The 14,598-nt window shown below is 39.2% G+C and overlaps 1 protein-coding gene across 4 annotated transcripts in view; it reads right to left on the reverse strand.

Annotated features, from left to right (window-relative positions):
* Positions 1 to 10,423: 10,423 nt before the first annotated feature.
* The window catches only part of cdk8 (cyclin-dependent kinase 8), a 196,276-nt gene continuing 192,101 nt past the window's right edge, over positions 10,424 to 14,598 (reverse strand). For 3 of the 4 annotated variants that reach the window (XM_041199695.1, XM_041199693.1, XM_041199696.1), the window contains 3 exons: positions 14,164 to 14,242; positions 13,611 to 13,769; positions 10,424 to 12,468 (listed from right to left, as the gene is read on the reverse strand). In XM_041199695.1, the coding sequence (XP_041055629.1) occupies positions 12,343 to 12,468; positions 13,611 to 13,769; positions 14,164 to 14,242 (364 nt within the window). In that variant the 3' untranslated portion in view covers positions 10,424 to 12,342. The remainder of the gene's footprint in view (positions 12,469 to 13,610; positions 13,770 to 14,163; positions 14,243 to 14,598) is intronic. The other variant, XM_041199694.1, reaches the window with a different exon arrangement.

Raw genomic sequence — 14,598 nt, forward strand, 5'->3', positions numbered from 1 at the left:
AGCTTCTCCTTGAACTGTTGAAGTTCTTGCCATGATGAAGCTCCTCTAATGGTGTAATGTAGGGAATTCCAGCGATGATGCAGGACAATGGGATGAGTTTTGAATTGCTTTAACAAAGTGGCAGCATAAAACGCTGTCCTTTTATTCTATAAGATATTGTTGTTCCACCAAGACAGTTCCAACTTTGGAAAACATCTCAAAAACCTCAATTTCGAGTATAAACATCTCTATATTGTTCCTCAAACATTGATGTTCAGGTGCAGATAAATGAAGAGAGAATGTCAGCTGTAAAATGTTGGAGTTTTCTGTATCCCATCCGTCTCATTTTTCTTTGCATATTTTCCCTGATCCGGGAGACTATGCAATAAGCTATTGCCGCATCTTTGTTGGCCACTGCAAAGCGCATCACTTATGGAGAGCTGTCATTGCACCTTCTCACTTGGAAGAATTAGAATCTCCCCTCAGCACAATAATGAAAATTTGAAGATGTGAATCTGCATGTTACCATTCCAATGCATCATTTAGTGGAGTACATCTTTAAATAATAATCAATTTAAAATCAGTATAAATATACTTCAGTGCTCAAAAAAGCTCAGACAGACAATTTTGTACTGTATCATAAATCAATTTGAAGTTTAAAAAAATTGGCAGGTCATAAACAACTGCAGAGCTATAATGTTTTGCCTTCTTACTCCTTTTATCTTGTTTTCCTTCCTATCCAGAAAATCATGGCCATTGAAACAATAATGCAAAATTAATAAATTATTAATAAAATCACAAGTTTTGGTAATGCTCAGAAGGCTTTTCCAGGAAATTTGAAGCATTTCTTTTTGACAGACACTGTGTCAAAAGATCATACTGCTTGCTAACTACAAGAAAGTACAACACCAACAATTATTCTATTTGTTCATGGGAAATGGGCATCGCTGGCAAGGCCAGCATAGATTGTCCATCCCTAACTGCCATTGAGGAGCTGGTAGTGAATCACTTTCTTGAACTGCTGCAGTCCTTGTGACATAGGTACTTCCACAATGCTGTTATGGAGTTTGAGGATATTAGCCCAGTGACAGTGATATATTTCCAAGTCAGGATGGTGTGTGACTTGCAGGAGGTGGTGTTCCCATCTGTTGTATTTGTTCTTTTAGGTTAGTAGAGCTTGCAGTTTGGAAGGTGCTGTCAAAGGAGCCTTGGCAAGTGGAAAATAGTATGACTAAAATCAAATTGAATTTAAAAAGAAATCAGGGATCAATTTATTACAAACTGAAAGGTAGTCTAAGAGAAGATATAAATTCATTTCCAGGATTCAATGGGCCTCAGCACACAGTAGGCTAGTTCAAGAACACACAATCCTGAAATTGAAGTCAGAACCAGACACCTGAAACTCTTCAGAGGCTCCTAAAATTGAAGGTTTTTGGATATTAAGCTTTAACCTAATGAAAATGAAAAAATATCATGCTAATTTTTCTAAATGTTTGATTATTTCAGCAGCTTCTAGAAGTGATACTCTGCTGCAGGTAGGATTTTGGTCCATCATTACAAGTATGATTGGTCATTTTCCTCAAACAACAAAGTAACGCATTTTAACTGGATTGCTGTAGGGTTTCAAATGACATTTTAAAATAACAAAAACGTGAATACACTACCTATTATCTTGGCAAAAAAAACAACATAGCTAACTGGTTCTGTATTTTGGTTACAAGCAGCATGGGTTCACTCTATGACTACGGTACCTCTCAAGGAGAGGAACAGAAGCACAGATGCACACACGAAAGGTAACTTCTTCCCATAAATTTAATTGGCAGCTGTGAAGATTAGAGTTATCACTCTGATGAAAATACTAACCCTTTGATATCCCCATCGGCAGTGCTATCAAGTGGCACTCACTCAGCAATAACCTGCTCACTGATGCTCAGTTTGGGTTCTGCCAGGGTCACTCAGCTCCTGACCTCATTATAGTCTTGGTTCAAACTTGGACAAAAGATCTGAACTCCAAATGTGAGGCTAGAGTGACTGCCCTTGACATCAAGGAGCATTTAACAAAGTGTGGCTGAAAGGAGCCCGAGCAAAACTGGAGTTAATGTGAATCAGGGTGAAACCTCTCCACTGGTTGGAGTCATACTTTGCACAAAGGAAGGTGGTTGTGGTTGTTGGAGTTTGATCATCTCAGTCCTAGGCCCAACCATCTTCAGCTGCTTCACCAATGACCTTCCTTCCATCATAAAGTCAGAAGTGGGGATGTTCACTGATGATTGCACACATTTCAGCACTATTCACAACTCTTCAGATACTGAAGCAGTCCATGTCCATATGCAGAGACACCTGCATTTCACCCATTATCCAATGACACCCACATCCTGTGAACAAATAAACAAATGGGATCCTAGGGCTTTTCTTTTCTTCGTAGGATGTGAACATCGCTGGCAAGGACAACATTTGTTGCTCGTCCCTAACTGTCCTCAAGAAGATAACGCTGAGTCACTTTCTTGAACCACTGAAGTTCATCTGATATAGATACACCTACAGTGCTGTCAGGAAGAATGTTCCAGGATTTTGACCCAGCAAAGTGAATGAACAGCAATATAGTTCTAGGTCAGGATGGTGTGTGGCTTGGAGGGAACTTGCAAGTGGTGGTGTTCCCATATGTCTGCTGTCCGTGTTCTGGGTGTTAGAAGTTGTGGGTTTGGAAGGTGTTGTCGAAGGAGCCTTGGTGAGTTGCTGTAGAGCACCATGTATATAGTACACACTCCTGTCACTATGCGTCAGTGGTGGAGATAGCGAATGTTTAAGGTGATGGATGGGGTGCCAATCAAGCAGGCTGCTTTGTTCTGGACAGTGTCAAACTTCTTGAGTGTTGTTGGAGCTGCACTCATCCAGGCAAGTGGAGAGTATTCCAGCACACTCCTGACTTGTGCCTTCTAGATGGTGGACAGGCTTTGTGGAGTCAGTAGGTAAGTTAACCACCACAGGATTCCTAGCCTCTGACCTGCTCTTGTAGCCACAGTGTTTACATGGCTAGTCCAGTTCAGTTTCTGGTCAATGGTAACCCACAGGATGTTGATAATGGGGCATGGTTGGATTCTCCCTTGTTGAAGATGGTCATTGCCTGGCACTTGTATGATATGAATGTTACTTGCCACTTGTCAGTCCAAGCTGAATATTGTCCAGGTCTTGCCGCATGTGGACACTGACTGCTTCAGTATCTGAAGAGTTGCGAATGGTGCTGAACATTGTGCAATCATAAGCAGACATCCTCATCTCTGATCTTATGATGGAGGGAAGGTGATTGATGAAGCAGCTAAAGATTGTTCGACCCAGGACACAGCCCTAAGGAATCCTGCAGCAGTGTCCGAGGACTGGGATGACTGACCTCCAACAACCACAGCCTTTGTGCTAGGTATGACTCAAGCCAGTGGAGAGACCCGCCCCGCCCCCCAGATTCCCACTGACTCCAGTTTTGGTAGGGCTCCTTGATGCTACTCTCGGTTAAATGTTGCCTTGATGTCAAGGGCAGTCACTCCTACCTCACCAAGTTGAGCTCTTTTGTCCATGTTTCGATGAAGGCTGTAATGAGGTCAGGAGCTGAGTGGCCTTGGCAGAACCCAAACTGAGTATCAGTGAGCAGATTATTGCAGAGTAAATGCCACTTGATAACACTGTCACAGCACTTTCCATCACTCTGCTAATGATCGAGAATGGACTAATGGGGCAGTAATAGACCAGGTTGCATTTTTCCTGCTTCTTATGGACAGGACATACCTGGGCAATTTTCCACATTGCCGGTTAGATGCCAGTGTTGTAGCTGTAGTGGAATACCTTGGCTATGGGCGCGGCGAATTCTGGAGCACAAGTCTCCAGAACTATTGCTGGAATGTTGTCAGGGCTCATTGCCTTTGCAGTATCCAGTGCCTTTAGCTATTTCTTGATATCACATGAAGCAAATCAAAGTGGCTAAAGACTGCCATCCGTGATGCTTGGAACTGCAGGAGGTGGCCAAGATGGATCATCCACTCAGACATCAGGCTGAAGGTGGTTTCAAACGCTTTTGCCTTGACTTTTGCCCTGATGTGCTGGGCCCTCCCATGATTGAGGATGGAGATACTTGTGGAGCCTCCTCCTTCAATTAGTTATTTAATTGTCCACCACTATTCACAACTGGCTGTGGCAGGAATGCGGAGCTTAGATCTGATCCGTTGGTGATAGAATCATTTATCTCTATCTATTGCATGTTTCTTACATTGTTTGGCATGCAATTAATATTACAAGTCAGGATTCCATATTTGATGAGCTTTTAATTTTTAAGCCAAACTAATTATTACAGAAACACTGTAAAGTAATTTTTTAAAAAATCCATGTAGGCCAAACTGAAGGATCCTGAAAAACCAAAGATGGCTGGAGGTTAGACAGATAATAAACTGTGCCCACAGAACTAGAGTATACAAAGATTACACTGAATAATTGAATGCCATTTTCTCCAGATTATGAATTGTCCATCAAAGTTACTTAATGCCCTGAAGACCAGCTGTTTTGAATAGCACTAATTATTTGTGCCTCAGTAATCGTGATTACAATATCCAGTCCCTCTGCGTAGGAAATATTGGGCAGAAGGTGGAGCCTTGATAGCAGTACTATGCTGGTGATGTGACAATGGCATATTCAAGGTATATATTTGTTAGCAATGACAGGAAGACCTATGTATTTATAATCCACATTTCAAATAGTTAATTGTGATTGAACTTAGTCAGGGGGAGGGCACTCTGAGGTCAGCAAAGAAACAGTGCATAATTGAGAATAGAATTCTCAATAAAATTTAAAATTTGGAATAGCTAGTTCAAATAACTTCGTAATAAATGAGGTTTTATGAAAGATATCAGTTCTATAAGTAGTTATATTTAACAGGAATTATATCAAGTTCTAGTTCTGCAGTCAGAGAAGGTTTGATTAGAATGTAGGTCCGATATGTTGATGCTGCTTCAAACTCTGAAGATGTGGATTTGTCCAAATTTTACCTGTGCTATTATGAGGTGATCAGTGAGTGCCAACTATTCTCTGTAGTGAAGGAAAACTGGATAAGTTACACTGATTCCTCCAGTTGCTGGTTACAGTATTGGCAGATATGAGAGCAGTTGTGTATTTGCCTGTTCTGGCTTGGAATATGAACATCTCTTATTCAGGAGATGAAGTAGAGAAAAAAAACTCAAACATACAATCACAAAGTTTTAACATACCTGTATCTGAAAAATAATTTTGCCTATGGTTAGAACTGTTAGAGATGCTATGACATTTAATTCTCTTCCTAATTATAAGCAGACCAGTTTATCAACTATAGATATTATTAAAGTAGAGCCAAATACAAGTATGAAAGGCAGATGCCTATAAGAATAAATAAGTGAGATATAAAGGGTGATACCAGAAAATAGGATTGGCTTAAAGGCCAGGAATAGTCACAATCTAATGCATTTAAGCAGCTATTTATAAAGATGATCACGTGGATATCGCAGGTATGGTAGAATTGAAAAGTTTAGATACATTTGTCTGTTACATGTGGGTTATTGTGGCTAGCTGAAGTTCTTTAACGTAGCAAAATGTAAAACAAACTGCTTAAATTATATAAAATTGAGTTAATTAAAATATATTTCTGATTACTTTCTACGTAAAGTCCCAAATCAAACTTTTCCTAACCTATGGCAGAAGCCTATCCAGATATTTTAGTCAAATCCCATTTGTTAGGAAATTGAATGCCATTTCTGAAACGCGGTTTTTTTGATTTCCAAAGTTGGCTTCTTAAACTGCTGATGCAAATGAAGAAAAAATGTTCCATCTTAAATCACGATTCTGCTTTCTTACTGAAACCTTTTGTCCTATGACACATGAATCAAATCTGGAAATCGAGCCAACCACCTTGCTTATCTATGCATGGTGTACATCAATTAATTGGCTACACTAATTTCATCCATGCTTAAGGAAGGTATTTGTTTAATCTTAATCTGTACTCTATACTGTTCTTGCTGCACTTTCACTTGCTGATACATAGGAAAATTACCGAAAATCATCAGAAAAGGTTAATCATAAATTAGGACTCTTAACAGACCAGAGCTACACATTCAATGCACTACCACCAAAACTTGAATTTCTTTATTTGAATTATCTTAGATCCCAAAGATCCTTTGCATATAGCAACGATGCTATACATAACAACTCTGCAGTGTAAACCAGTCATGCTGGGAAAGCCTGATAATAAGATGATTCATTCTTATGCATCCATCAATACTAATATTATTTCATTCTCAGCCTCTTAACTTCTTTCTGCCTTTAAACAAGGAAAGAAGTATTTCAAGTTCTCAGAATGATACAGTATAAATCACTCAATAATAATACAAGCTATGTTACAAAGTAAGCCTTTGTGGTAATTGTTCATTTATTAATTTTCAACATTACCTAGCGTCATTTAGGTTAATAAATCCATGAAAAAAGTAAACAAAGCACTGGGGTTCATTTCTAGATGGATAGAATTGTAAAGCAGAGAAGGTCGGTCATAATTTGCACAGAATCTTGCAAAACTATGAGCACTGGTCTCTAAATTATAGAAAGGATATATAGGCACCGGAGAAGGTACAAAAGAGATTTACTAGAATATCAGAATTGAGAGGTTTAACCTATCAGGCAAGATTGAATAGGTTAGAGCTCTTTTCTCTAAGGACCGAGGGGTGATATGATAGAAGTAATGAAGTTTTCAATTGCGGGTGAGACCAGAACATGGTATATATAATATGCATATATACCAAATAAAAGTCTCTACACATGACAAGAGTAGTGATGCAAATAATATATATGCACTTAAAGGATAAATACACGAGGAAGGATATGTTGATGGGGTTAGATGAAAGGTAGGAGGAGTCTTCTGTGGAGCATAAACACTGTTTTTGTGCTGTAAATACTTTGGTCCAGATTTTGCCTCAATATTAATGGTTGGCTGAAAGCCAAGACTCTCATAAAAGGTTTTAATTTGTTGATACAGCTGAGGAGAAGGGGAACCTTGCCTGATTGACAGCTTTATGTTACAAAAAACAATTTTTGTGATTTTTTTTCTCAATGGCTCAATGTTTATTTGCACAAGATAAAGTGGTGTCAAGTGCTCATTACAGCATTACCTTAAAGATCTGGTTGATTTACACCTTTATAGAGTTGTAGCAACAGCAGCTCTTTTAGGAGAACTTTAAAAGGGATCAAATTTGTGGTAAATCAGAGTAGAGACAAGTAGAGACAAGGCAAGAGATAAAGGTATTAATATAAGGAAGGATAAACAGACTGACAGGAAAGGACAGAGAGTACAAATCCAAGAGTAAATCAGAAGATATGGCTCGAGGTTACAAAAATCATAAAAAGGTCAAAAGTAAAGGCTCTGTGTCTGAATTCAGGTAGCATTTGAAACAAAACAGATGAACTAATAGTACTTATTTATTTCTATTTGCGCTGATAGCCATTACAGAGACATGGCTGTAGGATGACATATATTGGGACCTGAATATTGAAGAGTATATGACATTTAGGAAGGACAGGAAGCTAGGAAAAAGGTGGATGGGTGGCTTTGTCAATTAATGATGGTATTAGCACAATAGAAAGGGCTGACCTAAGTTCAGGAAACCAGTATCAGTGCTGGGGCCTCAACTTTTAACAATTTTTATATCACAGAATCACACAGAAGTGGGCCTACGGCCCATCGAGTCTGCACCAACACATGAGAAACACCTGACCTTCCTATCTAACCCCATTTACCAGCATTTGGCCCATGGCCTTGTATGTTAAAAATAAGGGGCCCCACATTTGGGACAGCGATGAGGAGAAATTATTTCTCTCAGAGGCTCATTTTGTTGGAACTCTTTCTCGAAAGGCGGTAAAAGCAGAGTCTTTGAATATTTTTAAAGCAGAGTTAGATAGATTATTGATAAGCAAAGGGGTGAAAGGCTATTGGGGGTGGGTGGGAATGTGGAATTGAGGTTACATTCAGATCAGCCACGATCTTATCGAATGGCAGAGCAGACTCGAGGGGCCAAGTGGCTTACTCCTGCTCCTAATTCTATTGTTGATAAGAAAATTATGAATGGGTGGTTTAAGCAGCTTCACACATGCCATCGTTACTGTAGGATTCATTGGCTCTATGCAAAGTGTGTACTGAGTGAATGAGCATAGAAGTACCATGAATTGGCATGGAGGGTATGAGGGGCCACTGGGTAGGTGGGTGGCATGAAGGTGGAATACAGAGTGGGGTGGGGGTGGGGGGGGGTTGGTGTGAGGGGTGACAGCTAGAGAGCCCATAATATAAACAAACAACTGAGAAAATGTACCAGAGAACTGAGGCAGCTCTTAACAGCCTGCTTCAGCACTCGGCCACCCCTGTAGCCACCTCCAATCTGCTTCCCCCCCCCCCGCCCTTTCCCTGGCAGGGCATCTTCCACAGGGGTGGCTCTACCAATTTCCAGACCTGAAGGTGAGAATCCAGGCCTTTGTAATCCCAAGTGCTAAAGGATTGCTCCTTCAAAATCTGACAGTTCCAATTAAGAATCGAACATGCAACTTCAAACTAAATGCTCCAAAATATTAATGGAGAAGTTATAATTCAGGGCTGTATTGTGTGTTTGTATGTCAGAGTGGAGAGTGGCTGCCGTAGTACTTATTTATATAAAAAAAAGGACACAGATAATCTAGTTAATTACAGGTGAGTTAGCTGAGCAATTTCCAGAAAAGTAATCACATATTTAGATGAATACATTAATTCTTATAAACTGACCAATATCTCTTATCGGTAGAAAGTATTTATAAGATGGAAATGAATACTCATACCACTCAAATTCTGATTAATATAATTAAATCTCCAAGACTTTGACCCCTAAAAACTCTACTTGATTAAAGCATTTTCTTTTCCCTTTAATCAACTGAGGTTATAGGAGGCTGTTAATCAAATGGTACTTCTGAATGCATCCAAACAGCTTTCTTGCACTAACATAGCACCTACTCTATTGGATTTGTTTTAAGCCAGCATAGTATTTGTCCATAAGGATGAAAAAATATCCTGTCTTATAATAACCCTGCATATCCAAAATAGATATGCATCATTTGAGCCAAAAGAAAGGGAATAAAAGCCGAATTCAGGCTAGCAATTTTATAAATTTTCACCAGGCGTTTTTAGTCAAAGAGATTAAAGGAAAAATTGGGCCAATTTATTAAAAAAACTGGTATATTTCAGAGATGAAATCTTCCGTGAAAATTATTAGGGATGAGCAATAAATGCTGACCTAGCCAGCGCTGTCCACATCCTGTGAAAGAATGAAAAACATTATTGACTTCAAGCTACAATGGTGGCCTGATGCCATTTCAAAAAAAATTTGTAACATGTTCATCTTTATTTCCATAATTTAAGGTTAAAAATAATGATGATATTTATTTTTGTTTTAGTGCTGCCATATTTGAGGCTCACCACCACCTTCTCAAGGGCAATTAGGGATGGACAACAAATTCTGGCCTAGCCAACGATGCCCACATCTGTGAAAGAATAAATAAATCATGACAGCAGCTTTGTCTGATTGCTGTATTCCTTCTTGACGTTAACTTTTTCACAGAATTAATTAATTAGCCATGAAATATATCTGTGCACTTGTTCCCTTCAAAACATATTCAAATATGAAACTGCATTGACTTGTAATCAAGGAATCAGATAGCACAGAAGTAGGCCACTCATCCCCTCATGCCTGTGCCGGCTCTCTAAACAAGTTATCAAATGAGTCCCACTCCCCTACTTTTTTCCCATAGCTCTAAATGTTTCCTTTTCAAGCATACATCCAATTATCTTTCGAAAGTTACGAATGAATCTGCCTTCATCACCTTTCAGACAACACATTCAAGATCATAACAATGTGCTGCATAAATAAAATTCTCATCTCGCCCCGGTCCTTTGTTATTTATACACCAATTCAAATTGCAAACAGCATGAAATTATATAATGAAGTAGGTGAATTCAGTCTAGTACTCAAGTACAATTAAACTTTGAACTGACTTTGGAAACTCCTGCGACCAGACAAAACAATATCTCTTTCAGAATCCAATTAGTAGTGGCTACACACATTTTGCAGACAGAAGCCTTGAAAACCTCAGGTGACTAGAAACAACAATATTGATTCCAGAATCTTATTAGGTGGTGGCTATTAAAAGTTTCTGTCTCACACAGGCCTTCATTGAACTGATATTCAGAACGTTTTTGCGTCTGTATGTGTGAAATTTGACAAGCTTCAATGCCAGTCTTGAACTAGCTTCAATGGAGCATCTGATCCATTATCCCTGTCCAAAAACTGATGTGTGTATGTAAAGTTCACACTTTACAAGTGGGTGAGGTGGCAAGACGAGAGGAAAAAATGTAAACAAAAATGAAAAATGTAATTGATATTATTTTATTCTGTGCATTTTATTTTACAAATATTTAAAATATTGTTTTATTCCCACTTCCATGCTGTCTTCAGTCCACAGATACCATCAATGCTGCTCCTTGACTGACCCCTAAGAGGTATTCTAAGACTGAAACTTTAAGGTTTGTGATAAATGGGCTTTCTTTATTTCATCAATTACATTTCAATCAATATCCCTTCAAAATTTTTTTTGGTATTGTGGCATGAGTGAGTTACCAATGAATAAAATTGCAGAAAATGTGTATATTTTGCTTCAGATTTGGCACATAAAAGTTGCCTGGCTATATAATTATGCTGGAAATTTCAACTTAGAATAACAAAAGTAAAGCATGCTTAGACAAGTTACTTTTAAGCATTTGACAACAATTAATGCAGTGCCCAAGCAAGCTTTCCTTTGCTGTAGTTTCTTTACCGGCCAGAAGAGGGTGTCAGGAACCAGTCTGTGCATTGGAACCGAAGTTTAAAGATGACACTGCCCAACAAGTGAAAGCTTTAGGAAAACTATGACTGCAGAAATATTTGCTCTAGGCAAGCATGTGTTAAAGTGACCACTGCATAGATTGCAAGCTTTTATAGAATTAGGAAAACAATTAGGCATGGAAACTAAATAAAAGAGACTACACAGAACAATTAATTCAGAAAAGATTGCTTATGGCTCCAGCTATCCATGTAGCAAACTGGAATCCACTCAGCAAACTGGAATCAATGATATTTTCACTCAACACATCGTCATCCCAATACTTGATAAAATTTAACCGTAGTAAAGTTAATACTATAAGTTTTCAAAATTTATTGTCAGAATACTTGCTTCGTTCATGTAAAATGGTACAGTACACATGTTACATTTCTAAATGAATTCGAAGGCTCTCCTACATCTCACATTCATCTTAAGGGCACTCAATAAAAGCACATACATTTTCATTTAAAAAAAAACTCGATTCAACAAAAAGGAAAATCCACTACACAATGTCAACTTTGCAAATTCATGACAAAATATCTGAGCTGAAGCTGCAAACATGGAGACACATCACATGCTTTTTGTTTGCCACCCCCAAAGCATGCTCACAAAATCAGCTACACCAACAGAAAGAAATAAACACTGCCCAAAGTAAATGTCCTTTGAAAGGCTGGATAAAGATCATAGATACAATACTCAGTACAGTTCATCTACTGCTGGTAAAATTAAACGTAGCAGCTGTTATAAGTCAAGTCAATTGTAAAGAATGGGATGGGGTTGCCTTAAGGTGTTTGAACATAATGGATATAAAGTTCAAACTGCCCAGCTGGAGTCTTTGGGAGGTTACAATCAGTTGATAAATTATGAAGCTCACATACAATAAAATCTTGTGCTGCAAATACATTTGACATAAAACACTGAGACATTAAGTAACCTACCACAAAATGCACCTAAACTTGAAATTTGTACCAAATAATGTATAGTCCGCATCATGGATACCTTCACCATTAAACATAACTTCTTCAAGTACCAGATTAGAAGATATTTTCTTGCTATTAGTAAAACATTGTTACACAGCAAGAACATTCATCACCAAAAATTATAAATGGTTGCTCTAGCACATTCACAGCTTCAACTGCTACAATCTGTAACCATAAAGGGGGGGAAAAAAGAATAATTGGTCTGAAGAAGTAGGTCAAGTAAACTATGGAAGCAGCATGTCAATGAACACAAACTGTGCTAGAGCTTTCTTTTCAAGTCTAACCCAAGTACTTTACATTATGGAGACACTGCTCCATCTGTGGAAAGAGAAGAACTTGGCTAATGTGGTTATACAGTACATTCTTGGGAACTGAGCCAGACCCAGGCTGCCAGCCATATGCTCAGTCTGTAGTCTCAGCGAGTGCATTAAGCTTGGGAAATAGCTACAGGTCAGTACCGGTGTGCTTGGTGTGAGTACTGTGGAGGCTGCTGGGAGGTAGTTGAATATCCCATGCTGCTTTGTGGTTGTGATGTGCTTGGTCCAGGATTCTGATAGGCAGCATGTGGGTTGGAACGCTTTAAAAGAAAACAAAATGACAAAATATTTCCTTTCATTTCTTACTGAAAAGTAATTTAAAAATCTAGAATTATAGTTAACTATATTCTGTTTTGAAAGCCGTTTTAAGCTGTAATCTTAAATGAACATGAACATTATGGGCAGAATTTAATAGTGATGGCACAATGCCCATCTACCAGCTGAAGAGCTGGTGGCAACCTGCCGTGGCTATTTCGGGCCCACCGACTCAATTTAATGCCAATCAGGCAGTTACTTGGTTGGGGACAGGGTTCTCTGTGTCTTCAGGGCAGATATCCAGCCTTCAGGAGCTGCTGACCAAACAGAGTTTGGCAGCACTCCAGGACCAGCAGTGACACAGGGAGCTTTGGCCTCTGCCAGTACTGCAGTAGGGCCTCAGAGCAGGTTCATTGCTGGAGCTGTGGAGCAAAAGGTAGGTGAGACGGGATTGCCAGGGCCAGTGAGGAGGGTAAAGGGGGGGGGGGGGGGGTGTCAGTTTAAAGGACAGGAGAGGTCTTCTTACAGGAACAGCCCTTGCCATCAGCAGATCTCCCCCTTGTGCACAAGCAGTCCAAGTAAGAGGGATTTCTTCCCCACAGCACTCCCCCGCAATGCCACAGGCATGCTCACCAAGGTTTAGCTGGCAGCATGCCAACATGACGTGGCCTTTGCCCACTGGAGGTAGAGCTTAAGCGGTCATTAAATAGCCACTTAGGGCCTCACTTGGCCTATGGGTGGGAAGGCCAACCTCGACCCTTCCTGCCCTGGACTTAATTGGTGGGAAGTCAGGAAGGCAACAGGGTCTCTGCCCCGCACCTTTCGCCCCATTATATGCTCCCCCACTTTCAAGCCTGCTCCTGTAAGGAGCACTGAATTCTGCCCAATATCTCTTTCCTGAATTTCAGTGTTTCGTGCTCACTCCAGACTTGTTCGATACGAGAAGCCAATATAAACCATTTATAATATCAATGTATGTTTTACAATAAAATGTGGTTAATACAACATTCCTCTACAGTGATCAAGTTGCCTTTAAGAAAGTCAGTTTATCTACTGTTTAAGTAGAAAATAGATTTTAGGGGAAAAAATGACCCCAACCACCTCTAACTTCTAAAAAGCATGTTACCCTTAATGATGAGCTCTGTACCTGATAATCTGAGGTCATGATAAGTCCACCTGAGGTAGTGGTCGGGGGAACAACTCTGACTTTCTTGAGGGGTGGTCCTTGTGTGTGACTGTTGTCTTGGTTCCCTGGATGGCCACCTCCATTAGTGTGATTATTGCCTTGCTGTTGCTGTTGGTTCTTCTCAATTTATCAAAAAAGAAGACAGAGGGGAAAATCTGAACCAGCATATTCCAACATCTAGGATCATGACTGAACTTGGTGTACAAAAATTTACAATTTAAATAAATATTTTTATAGAAGCTTGTTTCTGCACCAAAAATAAGCTCTTTCTTGATGCAGCAATTAGCATAAGTGACAGACTACAGATGCAGTTGAATAAAAACAGAGCAGTCAACTAATTTAAGCACAATGTCTCATGCTAAAATACTATCTTGCCATCTGCTATCATGATGCAATTTTATCCAACACGTTGAACTACAAAACTGATTATATAACTGCCTAACTTTTGTTTAATTTCAGGCAGTCCATTATAATATACAGCAACTTTTCTACATGCTCTGTTCTTTACAATTACCTTGTCTCCTTTATCATCAGGCTCATCTTCTGTAAGAAATTCTCGTTTTGGATAAGGAATCTGACAACCGGCAAAAACACTGCAAAATTTAAAAAGAATATACTGAAAACTAAAATCCTACCCAGCTGCATATCTCATTCTCGATGATACTTTTGTAGTACAGAACTCAAGTATTGCTGAAAAAGAGAGACATGTCTAAGCTTTTTGCTTTGCACTCATTAGGACACTCGCAATAATACCAATATAGGGGGACAACAATAATTTATACTGTATGTGAAGATATTGCTGATTGGTTGGCAAGTGGCATTGCTATGGAGAAAGCACCACCAATGGTGACTGACAGTTAACTGTCAAACATTGTTTGAAATTTAAACCAGGCAGCTTGACACTGAGGAATGAGTCAGCAAATTGTTGTCACTTATTTTGTTTAGCTGA

The sequence above is a fragment of the Carcharodon carcharias genome, chromosome 11 (genome assembly GCF_017639515.1).
Source record: "Carcharodon carcharias isolate sCarCar2 chromosome 11, sCarCar2.pri, whole genome shotgun sequence".
Lineage (NCBI taxonomy): Eukaryota > Metazoa > Chordata > Chondrichthyes > Lamniformes > Lamnidae > Carcharodon > Carcharodon carcharias.